We start from the raw sequence: 18,613 nt of genomic DNA on the forward strand, positions 1-18,613 counted from the left end.
GTGCTCGTATTCTCTCGCTTAGATGGACTCGGGAGTTCAGAATACTATGTCTATTACAATTCGTTCCAACTCGTATCCACTGGAAGCTATCGGTATCAACCACGCAGGTGCATGGTAAGAAGGATAGATACTAAAAGTAACCTCGTTCCAAGCCATMCAGCGCCTAATGGCCTATAGTATAATGTCTCGAGTCTACCGCGCCAACTTGCCCAGAAGCGTCTCGCACAACGCCGTCAGAGTCCTAGCACCCACAATCTCCAACGCACTAACCTCGATCTCCAACTGTTGACGGACCCAATTCCTCAACTCGACTGCGACCAGCGAGTCAACCCCGTAATTGCTGAGCGGGCGCGTAGGATCCAACGGCTCCCCAACACCCAAACTGCGCATTAAGACAGGATTCACCAGCTCCACGGCGGCAGCGAGTAAAATGGCATGGTCAGTGTCGCCCGATGAGCCCTTCTTCAGAAGCGTCAGCTTGGATTTCGATTCGGCGTCGACGCCGCCGCTGGTCTTGGCGGTATTACGGCCGGCTAGGGCGCTGAACCGGTGAACGGGCTCGAAGGGAGTCTCGCCGGGCACAATCGCTGTGATGAGTTGTCCGGTGTGGGATGGGTTCAGACGGTGCGTCTGCTGGAGGATACTGATGCGCAGGATTTGATGGAGCAGGGCCTCGTGGATGGGGGTCCAGCCGCGAGTTTCGAAGATGCGATTGAGCATCGTACCCTGGTCGTCGTTGGCGAGGTAGCCGACATCGTCGATGGGACCGAGATTGATCGAGCAGGCTGGAAGACCCTGCTGCAGCCGGTACGCGGCGAAGCAGTCGAGGAAGGTGTTGCCCGCGGCGTAGTTGGCCTGTCCGAGCTGTCCTACTAAACCGCTCACGCTGGAGAGGAGGGTGAAGAAATCCAGGGATGTCGATTGTTCGAGCGCCGCCTGATGCAGGTTCCAAGTTCCGGCTACTTTGGGTGCGATGGGCTGTCGGAACTCGTCGGGCGTCATGCTCGAGAACATGCGGTCGCGCAGGACCATTGCGCCTTGAATCACGCCGATGACAGGTAAAGAGGCGGAGGTAAAGGCACGGTGGACGTCGTCAATGGACGTGATATCCCCTGTTACCTGATCGACATGGCATCCCAGGCATTGGCAGTCGTAGATTATCTTTTGCGATCGCGCGTCCTCGTACCCGCTGCGACAGATGACAACCAAATTCCTTGCTCCATGCCGCGCCAGGTAGACTGCGATGCTTCCGCAGAGACCCTTGAGTCCACCGGCTATAAGGTATGAGCCATCTGGGCGCAGGCGGAAGGCAGGTGCTGCTGGCCGGAAGGGTAGAGGTACGGTCTTGCTCTGCTCGAAGGAGAGGACTACCTTGCCAATGTGCTTCCCTCGCTGCATGTACCTGAACGCGTCCACAGTCTCGGTAAAAGGGAAAGTTGCACCGATGTGCAGTGGTTTAATATGGCGTTGTCTCACCAGGTCCATGATGTAGACTCCTGTTTGGTAGGTGGTCTCATCGCTGATGCTCTTTCGCGAGAGGTCCAGGGCACGGTAGGAGCAGTTGCGGTCAAATGGCTCCATGGAGAGGCTGTTTCGATCGAGCATGTCCTTCTTTCCGATCTCGACGAGCATGCCGTTCTCGGCGATACATCTCCAGCTCTCGTGCAGCATGTCTCCGGTCAGGGAGTTGAGACAGACATCGACCCCGCGGCCGTTGGTCGCCCGCATCAGTTCTTTCGCAAAGGCCGTGCTGCGAGAAGAGAACATGCGGTCTCGCCGCACTCCGTACTGCTCGGCCAAAAAGTCCCGTTTTGCATCCGTGCCCACTGTCACGAAGATCTCTGCCCCGAGATAGTGGCACAGCTCGATGGCAGCCAGGCCGACTCCACCCGACGCGGAATGGATCAGGACAGACTGTCCCTTTTGAAGGTTGGCCAACGTGACGAGGCCGTAGACGGCTGTGTGCACTGCAATTCCGAGGGTTGTGCCTGCTTCGAACGAGACCCAGTCGGGCAGGGGGTGAACGGCATGCCAGCGGTTTCTCACCCTGTTGGCGAAACAGCCTCCATCTCGCCGGACCATGAGCACTCGATCTCCCGGTTTGACAGTGGGTACAGCGTCCCCAATGGCAGTGACGATTCCAGTACATTCTAAGCCGAACAAGTGCTCGTTGGCCGGCACGAATCCCATCGCGTTAGCCAGGTCCTTGAAGTTCATCCCCGCGGCGTGGACCTCGACCTCAACCTCGTCGTCTGCGAGCTGCGGCAGATCAGGGACCTCCCTGTATATAAGTGTATCCAATGTACCAGGCCTTTCACTGACCAACCGAATGATGGACTTGTGGTTGTGGATGATGTCCTCGCAAACAGGTGGTCCTCCTCCCCCTTCTCCGTCCTCGCTTTCCTTCTGGGCCTGATTAAGCACGGCATCTACAACCACCCTACTGACATGGTACATCCCGTCGCGCTCCACAAACTCGCTGTCAGTTTCCTGGAGGCTCGCGACAGATGTGATATGGCGAAGAGCTGTGTCAATCGCCTCCAGGCTGCCGGGACTGGTCGTAGACTCGACATCCAGACACAAGAGCAAGTTGGACTGGTATTCTGCCCGAAGAGAGCGTGCAACCCCAAACATGAGACCTTGCTCGGGATGGGTAACCTGCATCTGAGACCTGTGTCCCGTGAGAAACTCTGTACAAAAGCCAGCATATCAGAATGGTCTCAAAACTTACCCCCTAGTGACCCACACCACGCGGCACTGCTTCTCCAGCAGACCTCGTAGTGCGGTAAGCTGCTCATCTGCTAAGGCGGAGAGAATCTGGTGATCAATCTCATCTATTATCAGGACCGTGCTGCCCGGGGGAACCTCTTCAAATGGTAGCCTGTGCACCGATACAGCCCATCCCTTCTGCGTAAGCGTATCCTGAACTGCATCCGTGGAGGGGACTGGGGTGCCAAAGTGAAGCAAGTGCACGTTTTCCCTTTCTCTGTCGTGCAAGTCCGTCTCTGTGCCTTCCGCCCTCCGGTTTCCAACGTAAAGCAGGTTGAAGATGCCGCCCCTGGAGGTGTGGGTATCATGAACAGTGTCGAGTCCGGTCGAGCTCGAAGAGTCACCTAGTAATACCCCTAGTCAGCTATCTCCGACCGCCACTAGTTTCTAGGGCCTTGAGAAGGATACATACGATTCAGGAATGGGAGCCCTACTACCCGCACCACAACCAAATATCCATTCACTGTCAGGCCATCTCGTGCCCTCTGGATGGTTTGCTCAACTTCCCGCTTCCCTTCGTCGACCTTCAGGATAATGAAGTCATACTTCTCATCAGTATCATCAAAAGGCCCATGCTCTGCATCCACCACCTGCACAGCAACACCCGGTTCAGCCGCGTATTTCTCATGGGCCACCAGTCCGGCTTGTTGGGATGGCGCCAGGAAGCGGTAACTACATCCCTGGGCAATAGTACCCGCCCTGACACGGATATGGTCGAGGTACAGGGACTCGCCAGCTGCTGGGCCGTCGCGTGCCGCTACCTCCAGCACTTTGGCCGACGGGCGTTTGTGGGCTATCAGTGACAGTAGCTTGGCCATCTGCGTCAAGGCTGCCGCCGCAACATCCCCATCGCTCTCGCCATTGCCGTTACTGGGTGGCACCGTCGCCTGTAGGATATGCGCCGTCTGGGCGGAGGTGAGGAAGTCAATGTCTGGGTTCCAAACAACCTGCGTGAATGCATGGGGCCGGTCGACACTCGCATTGATTGCGTGGTATCGCAGTCCCTCGAGGTGAAAGACGAGTTCATTGCTTCCCTGCGCAATCGTCCTGATGTCACTGACGTAGCGTTTATTGTCATCTGGGCGTCCAACACCGCTCCATACGGCCTCCGAGGCTACAATCGCTTCAACGCCAGATGCAACCTCGTGTGGGAATATGACCAGATCATCAATGAGGGCAGGGGGCATGAGGGTGTTGATGGCGGAATGATGACCCCGGTTGAGGGCGACAGTGGCAATCTGTAAGCAACCGTCGATTGCGGCAGGGTGCATCGCATACTGGCTCTGCGGATAGCGAGACTCGGGCGCTTGCAGTCGCACCAACGCCCGGCACTGACGCGAGTCCGCCTTGGCCTCGACTTGCTGGCAGGGCTGAAAGGCAGGGCCGAAGTGGTAGCCAACACGGCGCATKGCCTTGTACCAGACGGCGCCTGGGACCGGATGTTGCAGAGGTGCAATGTCTGACGCACTGGGCGGTGGCCGGGGAAGGTTCTGGTTACCAACGCTCACAAGCCCCCGGCAGTGCTCTTCGATTGAGCCATCCTTTGTGATCGTGCTGACCGTGAACTCGTGCCATGACTCCTTAGTACTGGAGCACGGCTGCAAAGACAGCAGGATCTTGGTACCGCTGTTTGTGTCCAGGGTGAGCATACGGGGGAATGCCACATTACGCAGTTTAAAAGGAAGTTCGGAGATGGAAGTCCCCTCCGGAATCTGCCCCGTTGCATATGTCTTCTGGTAGATGGCTTCGATGGCCATGGCAATGTAGCCCGCTGCGGGGAAGATGACGCTGTCTCCGAGAAGATGGTCGCGAAGCCAGGTGGTGTCGCTGAGCCGCAGCACGTTCTTCCACGTTGGATTGGTCCATGGGCTGCCGAGAATCTTGCTGCCAAGTAGGTCATGATAGGGGAATTTACGGAAGCGCCAGTCGTGACTCGATTCGCCTTCGTGCCAGTATTTGACAGAGTGGTTCCACTGGTAGTTGGGCAGATCCGACACAAACACGGGGGGAGCGTCGGCTGCATCGTCGTTAAATGCTGTCAGAGAAATGGGATAGCCCATGGTAAACAGGGTTCCGGCTGCATGTAGCAAGGTCGAGACAGCTTGAGGGCCGCGCTTCCAGGCCGAGCCATACTCAACCGAGGAGGAAGCGGCCTTTTTGATCTGTTTTATGGGTCCGGATAGTGCGTCACTTGGCCCAATTTCGAAAAGGCAATCCACGGCCTCTGGCCCTGTTATCAGCTCATGTGCGGCCTGACCGAAGAGCACAGGGGAAACCATGTTGGCGACCCAGTAGGCAGGCCCTGGTGGGATTACAAGCGCCTTGCCCGTGGTTGACGACACCATGAGTGATTGCTTGTTCTTATCGTGCTCTGGCCACTCGACATGTTGCCTCAACAGATCCTCGTATCGCCCAGCGACGGACTTCATATGGCGGGAGTGATATGCCGCATCCACGCGAAGTAGTCTTGCAAAGTGTCCATCATCTTTGACACGTTCTTCAATGGGGACAAGTTCCGACTTTGTCCCCGAGAGGGTGACACTCTGCGGGCTGTTAATGCAGGCAACCTCAACAGTCGTGCCTTGCAAGTACGATAGAACCTGGTCGGGTCCGAGACCGACAGCCATCATCCCGACAGGCGCCTCGTAAACGGCTTCGGATGTAGCCTTACCCCGGTAATACGCTATCAGAATAGCCTGCTCGGGGGAGATGTGGCCTGCAGCGGCAGCTGCCGCAATCTCTCCGGACGAATGCCCAACCACCGCTTGGGGAACCACACTGGAAGCCTGGAATACAGCCAGCAGTGCCAGCTGAAGTGCCGTGACCAGCGGCTGAGATAGTTCCGGACGTTGGATCTGGGCACCATCGGTTGTCAACTCTTCGTAGAGCGACCAGGTCGGCGGATCATGAGCGTCTTGTAATACACTATCCAAGTGCTGGATAGTGCGTGCGGCTAAGGGAAACGTTTCAACCAGCCCTCTCCCCATGGTGGGCCATTGAGCGCCTTGCCCTGTAAAGACGAAGCCAACCCTGGGCTTCTGGCCGGATATGTGGCCTCGATTCAAGGTGGTAAGGTCTAGGGTGGTGCTGTTCGTGACCGCAAAGGCGCGGTGATAGTGGCGAGATCTCCGTTCGCTCAAAGTATACGCAAGATCGCGAAGAGAGACCTTGACAGCCGGATCGGACAGGTGACGATCTAATGCAGCGGCTTGGGCGTCCAGCGCTTTTTCATCGTTTGCGGAAAAGACTAGAAGATAGGGTCGCGTCGCTGATTCCTCTGCGAATAGATCATCCGTCTCTTCGTTTACATAAGAAGAGACGTGATAATGACCGAGGTCTTTTGCCTCATCGACGATGACATGAGCATTTGAGCCCCCATACCCGAACGAGTTGATGCTGGCTCTTCGGAAAGGCACCTTTGGCCAGGTAGTGGCTGTCCGCGAAGTATATAACCGCAATGCTTGGAAATCGATTTTTGGGCTAGGATCAATAAAGGTCGGATTCCCAGGAATGACCCCGTTCTCCAAGCTGAGGACAGTCTTCAGCAGTCCGGATAGACCGGCCGCTGGCTCCGAGTGACCAATATTGCTTTTCACCGAGCCGATTCGCAAGGGGCGGTCGGGTGCTTGAAACGGCGTGAAGACGGTGGCAACACCGTTCGCCTCCAGAGAATCACCCGCTCTTGTCCCGGTGCCGTGGAATTCGACGTAGCTCGTCAACGAGAGGTCAGTTATGCCAGCATTTTGATAAGCCTGTCGAATAGCAGCCGACTGTGCTTCGGGGTTGGGGCTCGCGATGCCAGCTGTCCAGCCGTCGCTGTTGGTAGCAGTTCCACGAATAATGGCGCGAATAGGATCTCTGTCATTGATGGCGTCGCTCAGGCGCTTTAGATACACCATATTGACTGCCTCGGCCTTGATATATCCGTCTGCTTTGGAGTCGAACGTGTGGCAGCGCCCGGACAATGACGCGGCGCCATTGGCACCCATGTAATGATCCATGACATGCTCCGGGCTGCAGTATAGATTGGCGCCTGCGACTATTGCCGAGTTTATCTCCTTGGACTGGAGATATCTCATCGCGAGGTCTATCCCGATAAGAGCCCCGGAGCAGGCAGTGTCGATTGTCATACTAGCGGACACTTTGTTAGCGGCTGACTTGGTATGTTCGCGAATGCAACCAACCCACCTTGGCCCTTTGATATTGAGAAAATGACTGAGGCGGTTGCTGAGCATGGCTCTACCAACCCCAACAACTGTCGCCGAAGCACGATTCTCGGGGTCGCGCGCCTGCATGTCGCCATAATCACTGGCGAACGAGCTGACGAAGCAGCCCACAGACGCCCCATCGAGTTGCTCCAAAGTGACGCCCGCGTTCTCGAGGCCCTCATAGACAACCTCCAGCAGTTGGCGTTKCTGCGGATCCATAGAGGTTGCCTCTATTCCGGAGAGGTGAAAGAACTGGGCATCGATATCGCGGGGGTCAACATCCTGTAGGAACATGCCACCCGGGGAAGCCATGGTCTGCGGCTTTAGTGAGCCATCATAGTGGGTGTTCAGTGAGTACCGAGTGCCTGGAGGCGTGTTGATCGCAATTCGCCCCTGCTCGAGGAATTGCCAGAAGGCTCGCGGGGTGTGACAGGTGTCCGGCAGCCTGCAGGCCATACTAACCACGGCCACGGGCTCTTGGATGTAGGGACCGCTGCTGTTGTGTAACTCCCCGCGAGAATCGTGACTCGAGGTATGGTTTGTGCCACCGACCCCATTGACTTGGGTATGTCCATTCATGCTACCGTTCATGCTACCGTTTGTGAATTCAGACACTTTGTTAACTGTATTTTAGAAAAGGGTCGGTAGGAGTAGGATAGAGCCATAATGCCAGTATCTACCCTCGCTTCATATAGTGCAACCAGGATATGCCATCCCGATGCTCTCCCTGGGCATCCTATTCCTGGGCATCCTTGGCAGCCTTGGCATCCTTGTAGCTACCGTCCCCTCTCGATGCTTGGATGTCCTATCAGATGGGCGCAGAACCCAACAACTGCAACGGATCAGAGAAAGGGCATCTCATGGCATGGGGCTCTGGTATCGCAAAGACCTCGCTATTCGCGATAGAGACAAATATCATCCTGGTCTCGATTGCACTGATTGGGGGCCAGGCAGGGGTATAACCAATAGAGCGCAAGCCGCATGTATGGAAATCAAACCGTACTGATTGCACGACGTCCAGAATATACCATGGAGTCAGACAAAAGTACAGCTGTCATGTATGGTCACGCTCCAGATGTCCCTATTTATTCAGCGGTTCTCCGAACACTCCGAACATTCCCCCCCACGCCGGCGGCACTGCACGCATCTCGATTAGGGAATTGTTGCTGATTTGGGGCCAGCGTCCTGAGTTCTGCGTGCTGACTTTAGAATTAGGATCCCGCCTAAAGTTCGGGTGGCTTCGGGTGGGGATGTATGGCACCACCAACAAGAGACGCTACATGACAGTAAGCAGACGTCGGACCTTCCGTTCCGCCTATCAGAACTGGTTTCAACAGTTGGAGCAGGGGCTCTGCTTACGAGAGTGTTAGTGGGATCCAGGTCGATCCATTCAAGGCATCTGCTCGTGTGACCGGCCGGTCCAGTCCATGGTGACGACGATCGAAGGAATGGTAGTCCACCATCAGCTGAGAATTGAAACTTACAGTACAGATATTGCAATTAGTGAACTAATCCTGCAAATTTTTTTGCGGCAGCTGAGCCCAGAAGCTCTCGCAGTCGACTGCTTCTATTCTATAGAGCAGAGGGAAAACTGCCCATCTCTCTCCTCTCCGTTCTACCACGTATGCCCCATCGCAAGATGCCTGCTCACGAGAACATCGAGTTCCGCACCCTCGACAACACAGTCCTTCGAGGGTGTCTTTTCCCTGCAGACCGGCGAGGACCAGGAATTATCATGACTCCCGGCGTATGTACGACTAAATCCCCCCCAAATGACTAGTTCCCCTAATGTCTTATGCAAAGTTCAACGCAACCAAAGAGATGCTCGGCCTCCCAACAACGGCAGCATCATTCCAACGCGCCGGCATCACAGCCCTAACCTACGACCCCCGCGGCGTGGGCCTCAGCGACGGCACCCCCCGCAACGACATCAACCCCTTCCAATTCGTCGATGACCTCTCCGACGCCCTAACCTTCCTCCTCTCCCACCCAAACATCGACCGCTCCCAAGGCGTCGGCCTCTGGGGCATGTCACTAGGCGCGAGCATCGCTCTCGTGACTGCCGCCCTGGACCCGCGCGCACGCTTCACCGTCGCGGTGTGCCCCGTCGTCGGCGCAACGCAGAACCTGCCCAAACTGTCCGCCGTTCTTGCCAAAGCTGCGCAGGACCGCGAATCCCGCCTTAAAGGCAACGACCCATTTTACGTCCCCATGCTCACGAAAACGGGCGAGAACCCTGCAGGGTTTAACCTGGGCTTTGAGCGCGAGGTCGCGATGAGGCTGCTCAATACTCAAGACGCAAATGATCCGCTCAGGGCGGAGCTGGCGCCGAACCACGTCAACCGCACGACTGTGGGCACGTATCGGAAAATGCTTCTTTGGGAGCCGAGCCATATGTGGACGTATCTCAAGCGCCCGGTGCTTTTTGTTTTGGCGGAACGGGATGCTGTTGTTGGGACGGAGACGCAGAAGAGGCATTTTGAAACGTTGAAGGCGGATAAAGAGTTGTATGTGCAGCAGGGCGCGGTGCACATGGATATTTTGGAGGGGGCACATCAGGGGGATGTCAATCGAGTGCAGACGGAGTTTGTGCAGCGTCTCTTGGGGGGCGGAAGTGACCTCGACTATTAGAGTTCTCTGTCGACGCCAGGGATAAGTCCATGAGATACATAGGTTAACTACCTCACCCGGGAAACTGCAATATCTTCTAGATATCCGAGGTTCGAGGTGCTACTATTAGAGTAGAAGCAGATCTATCGCCCAGTCTTCTCCCAAGGTTAAACACCGTTACTGCAACCACCCTACATCGCAACGCCAAACCACAACCCCATGCCCAAAAGCCCATTAACCAGCAACTGATGAAATCCAGCCCAAAGCGCAACATTGACATACTTTGGTGCGAGCACCGTCCACAGGACACCATCATCGCGCCACCAAAGACATGACGCCATAACGGCAAGAGCACTGAACGCGGAATAGAGTGCTTGATAGGTAAGATACTCCAGAAAGCATTGCACCCTGGAGTCTTGACTTTTTGATGCAGTTGCTGCGCTTAGGAGCCGCAACCCAGCAAGCGACCACCACACCGGACCAATCCAGTTACTTAGAATGGTCTGCAGCGAGACGAGAATAACATTCAGCATGGTGTCGGTGTGCGAGATGCCGTTGTACCCGTTCATCATGTCTAGTGAGGCGAGGGAGTTGCTGCGGCCGCCAGAGAAGAAGGCACTTTGGCTTAGGAGGAGGACAGTGAGGGATATTGTGGAGATATCTGTTTGGACTTTGGAGAAGGAGAACACTTATGTATTACGCAAGGTCAGTAAGATTGAAGCACGACGATAAAGTTGAGAAAACGTACGGAGCCAGTGCAATTGCAGGTCGAAGATTAGAAAAAGGATGAGACTCTTTGGTCGTGCTTGTGCGCGCAGATATACATTGGCGAGCTCGACGATTCCAACAAGGATGGCTAGGTGAGGCAGATACCATCAGCAATAAGTCAGTTACATACTTGGTAAACAAACAAACCTGGACTAGCTGCCTGGCTCACGCTCGCAGTCCCCGTGCAATGGCGGATAAGCAAGACGATGCATAGAGCCAGTAACCCACTCCACAATGACCAGAGGGCTAGGTTTCCAACCTCCTCGCTGAAGTTTGACTGGAGCCATGGAGGCAAAAACTCCAAGAGCTCTGGGTTGAAGGTATGTGTTGAGCATATCTTGAAAAGCACTGTCAAGCCGCAAACCAAGCACGCGCCAACTGTTGAGGCGTATCTTCCAACCCCGACAGCGACGCCGATAGCTTTGGAAAGCGTCCGCACTGCCACTAGATGCGCGCCCGCTGCCAGAATCCAAAGCCATGGTGGGCTGTCATCAAGGAATCCGTGCAGGTATGTGCCGGCTCCCCACGGCGTTTCCCCAGCGGGATTCAAGCTTTGGCCGACAACATGAAGAAGGGGCAGGAACAGTGCGTGAACTTTGCTTGTCCCTGCTGGTAACCTAGATAACTGTTAGATATATTATCCATGGTGAAGCGGGATAGCATAGCTGGGTAGTCATACCATCTGAGGCCCAAATACACAAGCCATGCCAGAGATGTCCAATACCAGAAACGGTGCTCCTCTTCCACTAGACGACTAGAGAACATTGTGATACCGTGGAAAAGTACAACGGCTCCGGATATTAACCGATGGGTATTGCTATGCTCGCTTCCCGGAAAGCCCAGTGTTGATAGTAGGAAGAAGACCACCAGAACTAAAAGGGCTATGCCTGTAGTCATGCGGCCTAGATTGAGATTATTGTGTGCTACACTGAGAACTTGCTGGGCCTCATCGCAAATCTGTTCCACGTTACTTGGTCATTCACATGTGCCGCCCAAGGCCAAGTCAAGTCGACTTACCTCCTGTAGCAACCGGGCAGCATCGTGAGTATTGGGATCCTCAGTCCGCGCTGTCACAGAGCCTTCGGAATTGAACCTTTCCCATAGGCAAAGAACGCGACGAGCTCTATCCGAACCGCAAAGACAGGTACTGTCACACAGATCCAGATGAATCGGTGCCTCCAAGCCATGTTTCAAGCACAGAAGGCTGACCATCTGCCGGGCATTGCGCATCAGGACGCGCGCCTGTTGACTGAAATCCGGGAAAAGTGCGAGCAGCTGCTTGATAACAACGCCCACATTTCCGGCAGGAATTGAGAACCCCAGGAGTGCTCCCAGGGTGGGGACAACGTCAACTTGGTCAACCACAGAATAGTAGGTGTACTCCGAATTGTGCGGAAGAGGGCTCGTGAATGTGCTTCCGAGTGATTTGAACTTCGGCGAGATGAAGAGCAGCGCAGAGGCAGTCTCGGCCGGTGTATCCCCCCCGTGGTTGCCGTTGTCCGTCATCCCGTGGTCGCCGGCTAGGACAAACAGAGTGTTGGCGTGAATGGGCAGATCCTCTAATGCGGCGTATATCTGGCGGACCACATCGTCCATTTCGGCTTGCTTTGCTCTCACGATCGAGCTGTATGACTTGCATCAGCGGATTATCATAATAGATAGCATATCTAGTGGTAAGGACTAGCATACCTTCCAGCGCCCCCAAAGTGAGCTGCATTATCGAGGCCGAGGTAATGCAGAACCAACCCCTTCCAGTCATCCTTGTCGAGCTCGGACGTTAGTCCCCTCGTAACGTTGCTATCGACCTCGCTGAAATTCTAGACGTGACGGGAACATTGTTAGGTTACATACAATGAAGTCTCATTCAACAGATTCGAGCCCACCGGTAAATAAAAGGAGTCTACGGTCTCGTAGCGGTCCCATATCTCCGGGTACAGCATACACCACATGTCGATGCCGTAATAGACCATCTTCTTTTCCGACGCACGTTCCGACTTGAAGCGGGACAACCATGTATCCTCTCCCACGAGTCGCCTGGCATCGGCGGAGTGCATGACATTGAGCCATGCGTCGAGGAAGGATTGCCCGCTGCCCTGGGTCATGGCTTTGATACGCGATAGAGTTAGGGTTGGTGGGGCAGCGAGAGCAGTGAACGGGATTGCGGGCCCGGATTTTATGAGACTGTAGGAGTGTTAGAGAAAGAATGGAGGGATGGAGACGCAGATTACCTCTGCGTAAAGCTGAAGCCCGAGTCGTCTCCGTAGACAAAGTCACTAAGTATAGATATGTTAGCCGGCCTTAACTCCCACGCTGAGACTAAACGTGTAATGGAGGTATCGCACCTGCGTAGCGCATCAATAACCATAAAGACGACTTTGTCGAAAGGCGCAGATGGCTGAGGATAATGTTCCTTCTCTCCAGCTCCTTGCAACCCAGCCTGCTCAAGGTCGTTCTCAAATGCCAGCCTTGGAGGAGGACTGAAGTACCCGGCCATGAAGACTACAACGCCCAGCACAATGCCGACGTTCGTAAAAAAGAGCATCGTCTTTGCTCGTCTGAAGACATTCATTCTGGACAGCTAGGTGTAATGACCCCGTCAAGCTTCAAGCTCCCTTCCGAGATAGCAACGTACCGTTGGCGCATAGCACCATCCCGGGGCCCCAACTCCAAAATCATGTTTATGTACCAAGAGCCGCAAGCCCCGGATTTCTGAAAAATACTAGTGCTTGGTAATTCTGTGCCGAAACGCCCGTTTTGTCTCGGAACGTTTCCGCCCCAAGCGCCGCAGATCCTTGCAAACCACAATTTATGTCAACCTTGGCACACACGCACATATACCTAGTTAGGCAAGTGCGATGTATCGCAGCTGTTGTAGCTCAGACGCTTACCCCTGTACATCTGGTCCCTCCCAGCCAGTCACGTAAGCTTACAAGTGTCGGAGAGGAATTGGATGGGAGATAGGTGACGGCGGTGCATTGCATGACATGTACAGGACAGCATCCGGTCTCGACAAAGCGACGCAATAAGCACCCGATATTGATTAGTCTACGTGCTTGTGGCATAGGCTGCGTGTCTCGGCTGGCGGCAAACCCCGAATTGCAAAAAGGCCACGCAAGTAGAATACAGCTTTTGCTTTGCTTACTGCTAGCAGACGGTGCTCAATGATGCAGTGGATGTCCCATCCATTGTTGTCCTGCGTGTCCTCAAATTGTTGCGCGCGAGCGGAAGACTTGCGAGATTCCATCAAACAGACAGACCATAGCCCTGAATCATGCTGGCCCCTCATGTTTGGCTCATTGGGACTCTCGTGTTTCTGGTATATTTCCTTGGGAGACGAGTCTACCAATGGAATCGTTTGCGGCACATTGCAGGACCCCCAGGAACCGGGTGGACAAAGTTGTGGTTGGTAAGACAGGCTTGGTCTGGCAGGCTCTGTGACAGCCTCTATAATGCTTGTAGGGAATATGGTGAGAACAGCCTCCCGTCCTGAGTATATTATACAATGATTGATGTCCTTTTCCAGGTCCCCTCGTCCGCATCGGCCCAAAGTGGGTGCTGTGCGGTGATCCTGCTGAGATCCGCCGAGTATGGGGAATCAACTCGGGCTATCACCGCTCGGATTGGTACAAGGCTGTCCGTCTGAATAGCGAGGTGGATAATGTTTTGTCAGTCATTGACAATAAGGAGCATCACCGGCTCCGAAGCCACCTCATGCCAGGGTACGGAGGCAAGGGGATCGCAAATGAGGAACAGCTTGTCGACCAACAGATAACAAAGCTCATAGCACTAATCGAGCAGCGATATATCTCCACTCCAACAGCCTTGCGACCATGCGATCTAGCTCGAACAATGCAGTACCTGACTCAGGATGTCATCACGGCCGTCGGATTTGGCAAGCCAGCGGGCTACTTGGAGGCGAATAGCGATATGTATGGGATCCTGGAAACGTCCGAGGCTCTCCACAGACCCGTCCATATGGTCACCCTCCTCCCGACCTTCAGAAAAATCCTCGAAAGCCGTCCGCTGAAACCATTTCATCCCAAGCCCCATGACGGGGGTGGAGTTGGCCGGTTCCTCGGCTACATCAAGGACCTTGTTGACGAGCGATATGATGACCGAAAAACTAATCATACCGATATCCTCCAGTCCTTCATCAACTCCGGTTTGAGCAGACACCAAGTCGAGTCTGAAGCCCTTGTGACCGTCTTTGGCGGGACGGACACCACGTCCACTGCCCTGAGGAATATTATCTTTTATTTGTCAACTACCCCTCGAGCATACCGCGCACTTCAATCCGAGATTGACGGTGCTGTAAAGACTGTGGCACGCCCGGTGATCAGAGACGCCGAGGCCAAAGCCCTTCCCTACCTCCAGGCATGCATCAAAGAAGGTCTAAGGATATTCCCACCCAGTATGGGCCTTATGGGCAAGGTTTGTCCGCGTGACGATACGATCTGTGGCATAAGGGTCCCTGCAAACACCCAAGTCGCTTGGTCGGCGCTGGCCATTATGAGAAGCCGAACCATCTTTGGGGACGATGCAGACGTATATGAGCCGCAACGCTGGATTGACGCACCAGTGGAAAAGAGAAAGGAGATGGATGCCTCGTACGGATTGGTATTTGCGACTGGAACAAGGTGGGAGTGCTTGGGGAAGCGGCTTGCGTACATAGAGCTGGGAAAGACAATCTTCGAGGTAGGTGCCATCTCCCATGTAGCTACTCCGATTTCTGTGACTCTAATTGATTTTTTTGCAGCTCTTTCGGCGATTCGATTTTGCCATGGTCGATCCGGTTGTGCCTTTTCGGTGGGCTAACCATGGGCTGACAGCGCATTTTGGTATGAACGTGAGGATCACGCGGCGGGAAGAACGGGGTGACGTGGGAGTATTTTGACTGTAGAAATGATATAAACAGCAATATTTTTCCTGGCTTCATGGAGGTTTTTTCATGTAGGATTAAATTATATATGATATTAGGACTGCTCTCATTGTAAACAAAGCCAGGTCAGGTGACAGGACCGGGGGTTGTTCCCTCTTTTAAAGACGTCCTCTCCTCCATCTGCTTTCCCCTCTCTCCTTGATCCCTCCATCTAGATATAAACTCTCCGCTCTACTTCGTCCTGACAATGTCCAAGGCTCTAGGACTTGCTAGAGTTTCCTCGACGCCTAATTCCCGCACAGACCCCCCCGGCAGCACTGATGACAATGCCACTCCCGCGCCCGCACCCTCTTCATCCGCGGAGTCTCCACGTCTCACCACCGCCACCATTGCCTGGACTATGATGTCGCTTTGTCTGTCCGTGCTCCTCTCCGCCCTTGACTTAACAATTGTTACTCCTGCAATTCCCGCCATAGTCGGCACGTTCAAGACCGCGGCCGGTTATATTTGGGTCGGAGGTGCTTATACCCTGGCCTACGCAGCCATTACGCCAGTATGGGGCTCGGTTTCCGACATCTGGGGCCGAAAACCCATTATGCTCATTGCGGTCGCGGTCTTCCTTGTCGGCAGTCTTGTCTGCGCCCTTGCGCCGCATATGGATGCTTTGATCGCGGGACGGGCGATTCAGGGTTTGGGCGGATCCGGAATGGGGATCATGGTCAACATCGTTGTCAGCGATATGTTTTCGCTGCGAGATCGGGGTTTGTATCTCGCAATCACTTCGCTTGTTTGGGCGGTTGGCAGTGCCATAGGGCCCGTTCTGGGTGGCGTTTTCACGACGAGGCTGAGCTGGAGATGGTGTTTTTGGATTAACTGTGAGGCATTCCATCTAACCTGATGGCCCTAAGCTTACTCCCTCGACCGCATAGTACCCGTCGGAGCGGTCTCCTTTCTTGTCTTGCTCTTCTTCATGAGAGTCCCGAGTCCTCGAACACCCATCGCTGCCGGTCTAAAAGTCATCGACTGGACAGGCAGCCTTTTGATTGTAGGAGGCTCTCTGATGGTCCTCCTTGCCCTTGACTTTGGTGACGTCGTCTACTCCTGGTCCTCTGCAACGGTCATCTGTCTGTTGGTTTTCGGAACAGCAGTGATGGCGCTTTTTGTACTGAACGAATGGAAGATTGCCAAGAACCCCATTATCCCGGTTTGGCTGTTCACCTCGCCGACCAAGGTCGCGCCTTACGTTGTCTTCGCGTGCAATTCATACGTGTTTATTGGACAGGCATATTACCTGCCCTTATATGCGCAGTCCGTCCTGGCTGCCAGCGCGCTAACATCAGGCCTCTACCTCCTCCCGCTCATCGTCTCATGTTCCCTGGCCGCGGCCGCAGCGGGGATCTTCATGCAGCAAACCGGGAAATACCTCCCGGTGATGTACATTGCCCAGGGCTTTTTGGTACTTGGCTCCGGCCTGTTAATTAGTCTCGAGTTTGAAACCAACATAACCAAACTCATCATCTTCCAGATCCTGGTCGGAATCGGTGTGGGCATGAACATCGAAGCGCCGATTCTTGCTGCTCAGGCTGCGACCAGTGTTCGGGACACGGCAGCCGTCACTGCAACAATGGGGTTTGTTCGGTCTCTCTCGACGGCTATTTCGGTGGTTATCGGGGGTGTGGTGTTTCAGAACGAGATGAATGCGAAGAACGAGGGGTTGGCAAGCCAGCTGGGCTCAAACTCAACTTTGGCCCGCGAATTCAATGGCGACCTTGCCGCGTCGAGTGTGGAAGAGATTAGCACCCTTGGACTGAATGCAGATCAGGAGTCCTTGATTAGGAAGACGTACTTTGAGGCGTTAAGGATGGTGTGGATCATGGTAAATCACCTCAACGTAGCAACGGTGTCAGTGCATTTATGCTAATGATATGTCCTGAGTGCTATTAGTATGTGGCATTTGCCGGTCTAGCTACCGTCCTTAACCTGTTCGTGCGAGCGCATAAGCTTCGGAGTGAGAATGAGGGCGCCGTGCTGGGGGCCGACCGGTCACGGCAACAGGGGAGCCCCGCTGCTGGGGTCGCAGAATTGGAGTTGCGGAATGAGCGAGGCGATTAACGTTGGCTGTGGTGCTGACTTGCAAACCCAAGGGTAACTGGGTCGGAGTCCTCAGTTGCAGTTAGGCAATCATCTACGTAGCCTAACCAGGGATTGGTTAGGTACTGTCCATGCAGATGCAGCCAGTACGATATCTTATGGTTGTATGTACTAGATTTAGTGCATCTACGCATATGTAGTAGATTAAGACCCGGTTCTCATATTGAACTTGGCCCTAATTCATTCGTATGCAAGATGCTAGAAAAATAAATGAGGGAACCAAGGTGTGCTCTTACAAGCCAATCCACAGCCTTCCTGACTGGTGCACACCGCTGTGTAGGGCAAAATGATGCGTGTAAAGGGCGCTCTCGAAAACTTTGGTGAGTATATTGCCAACAACTTCCTTCTTCCGTGTATGACGACCCGCTGTCCTTTTGATCCTCTGCTCGAGGCATAGGATGCCACCAAGGAGCCTAACATCGTTCGTTAGCTTTATAATGGGTATTTATCTTGTCTTGGAGCGACTGATTCGCTGGGGTACGGTCATAGTGCATCTTGGCCATCGTTTCCACATCTAAAGAAGCACCCTCATATTTCTCTGCGCACCTTTTTTGCATTCGAGGAATCCTGTGGTCGTCGTCACGTGTCGGCTAGAAGTGACTACATTCCATCGCTGTCTTGTAGCATAAGTTCGGAGGCCTTGAGCTCTCCATGAACGAATATCGTAAGGCCATGTTATCGCACACCTATGGGCAGAGGGCCGCACTCATTTCGGTTTCGAAAACTTGGGGTGTTCTGCTGATTATACTGGTATGTTTTTGCTGTGATGGTGGAGGAGGCAGCTGCCAACAATACTCTCTTGCCCAGCAACATTTACCTTTCCAGTGCAGTGACTGTGTTTCTAGCTCTTGTTCAGTTCTTCGCGTTCCATACACCTGTCTTTGATAACCATTAAGCATTACACTGCTAGTACGATTCGTCCATACTCTTTATCACTCGATCTCAGATCAGTAACTTCTGCTCACATCGCCGCTTGAACTATAAAGCTAGCAGGTTGCATAGCTTAGGTGGATCCCACAGATAGACAGTTTCGCATAGGGTGTGGAAAACAGGGCTTCCTGTCTGCTCAGCTGTACTTAAGCTAGTATTATCAATGTGGTTAGAAGTTATATGCGCCCTCCAAGGGCTGCTGATTTATGGGTGAGAGACACTAAACCATAGGGTGAGTATAGGTGAGTATAGGTGAGTATAGGTGAGTATAGGTGAGTGTAGGTGAGTATAGGTGAGT

General features: G+C 54.0%; 5 protein-coding genes across 5 annotated transcripts; 3 read left to right on the forward strand and 2 right to left on the reverse strand.

Annotated features, from left to right (window-relative positions):
- Nucleotides 1–192: 192 nt before the first annotated feature.
- On the reverse strand, nt 193–7,568 carry Asppvi_006001 (type I iterative polyketide synthase; the record flags this gene model as incomplete). The annotated part of the gene is made up of 3 exons (XM_043301909.1): nt 193–2,671; nt 2,732–3,113; nt 3,182–7,568. The coding sequence occupies 3 exons, from the start codon at nt 7,566–7,568 to the stop codon at nt 193–195; spliced, it is 7,248 nt and encodes a 2,415-aa protein (XP_043157844.1).
- Nucleotides 7,569–8,616: 1,048 nt separating this feature from the next.
- On the forward strand, nt 8,617–9,608 carry Asppvi_006002 (alpha/beta hydrolase; the record flags this gene model as incomplete). Its single annotated transcript, XM_043301910.1, has 2 exons — nt 8,617–8,724; nt 8,781–9,608. 2 exons carry the CDS (start codon nt 8,617–8,619, stop codon nt 9,606–9,608), a joined length of 936 nt encoding a protein of 311 aa, XP_043157845.1.
- Nucleotides 9,609–9,778: 170 nt separating this feature from the next.
- On the reverse strand, nt 9,779–12,924 carry Asppvi_006003 (uncharacterized protein; the record flags this gene model as incomplete). Its single annotated transcript, XM_043301911.1, has 9 exons — nt 9,779–10,275; nt 10,336–10,443; nt 10,503–10,972; nt 11,035–11,312; nt 11,373–11,979; nt 12,045–12,172; nt 12,239–12,536; nt 12,584–12,628; nt 12,698–12,924. 9 exons carry the CDS (start codon nt 12,922–12,924, stop codon nt 9,779–9,781), a joined length of 2,658 nt encoding a protein of 885 aa, XP_043157846.1.
- Nucleotides 12,925–13,700: 776 nt separating this feature from the next.
- On the forward strand, nt 13,701–15,249 carry Asppvi_006004 (cytochrome P450; the record flags this gene model as incomplete). The annotated part of the gene is made up of 3 exons (XM_043301912.1): nt 13,701–13,761; nt 13,879–15,050; nt 15,112–15,249. 3 exons carry the CDS (start codon nt 13,701–13,703, stop codon nt 15,247–15,249), a joined length of 1,371 nt encoding a protein of 456 aa, XP_043157847.1.
- Nucleotides 15,250–15,481: 232 nt separating this feature from the next.
- Asppvi_006005 (MDR family MFS transporter) lies at nt 15,482–17,346 on the forward strand (the record flags this gene model as incomplete). Its single annotated transcript, XM_043301913.1, has 3 exons — nt 15,482–16,109; nt 16,164–17,110; nt 17,179–17,346. The coding sequence occupies 3 exons, from the start codon at nt 15,482–15,484 to the stop codon at nt 17,344–17,346; spliced, it is 1,743 nt and encodes a 580-aa protein (XP_043157848.1).
- Nucleotides 17,347–18,613: the final 1,267 nt, after the last annotated feature.

The sequence above is a fragment of the Aspergillus pseudoviridinutans genome (genome assembly GCF_018340605.1).
Source record: "Aspergillus pseudoviridinutans IFM 55266 DNA, scaffold_4, whole genome shotgun sequence".
Classification (NCBI taxonomy): Eukaryota; Fungi; Ascomycota; class Eurotiomycetes; order Eurotiales; family Aspergillaceae; genus Aspergillus; species Aspergillus pseudoviridinutans.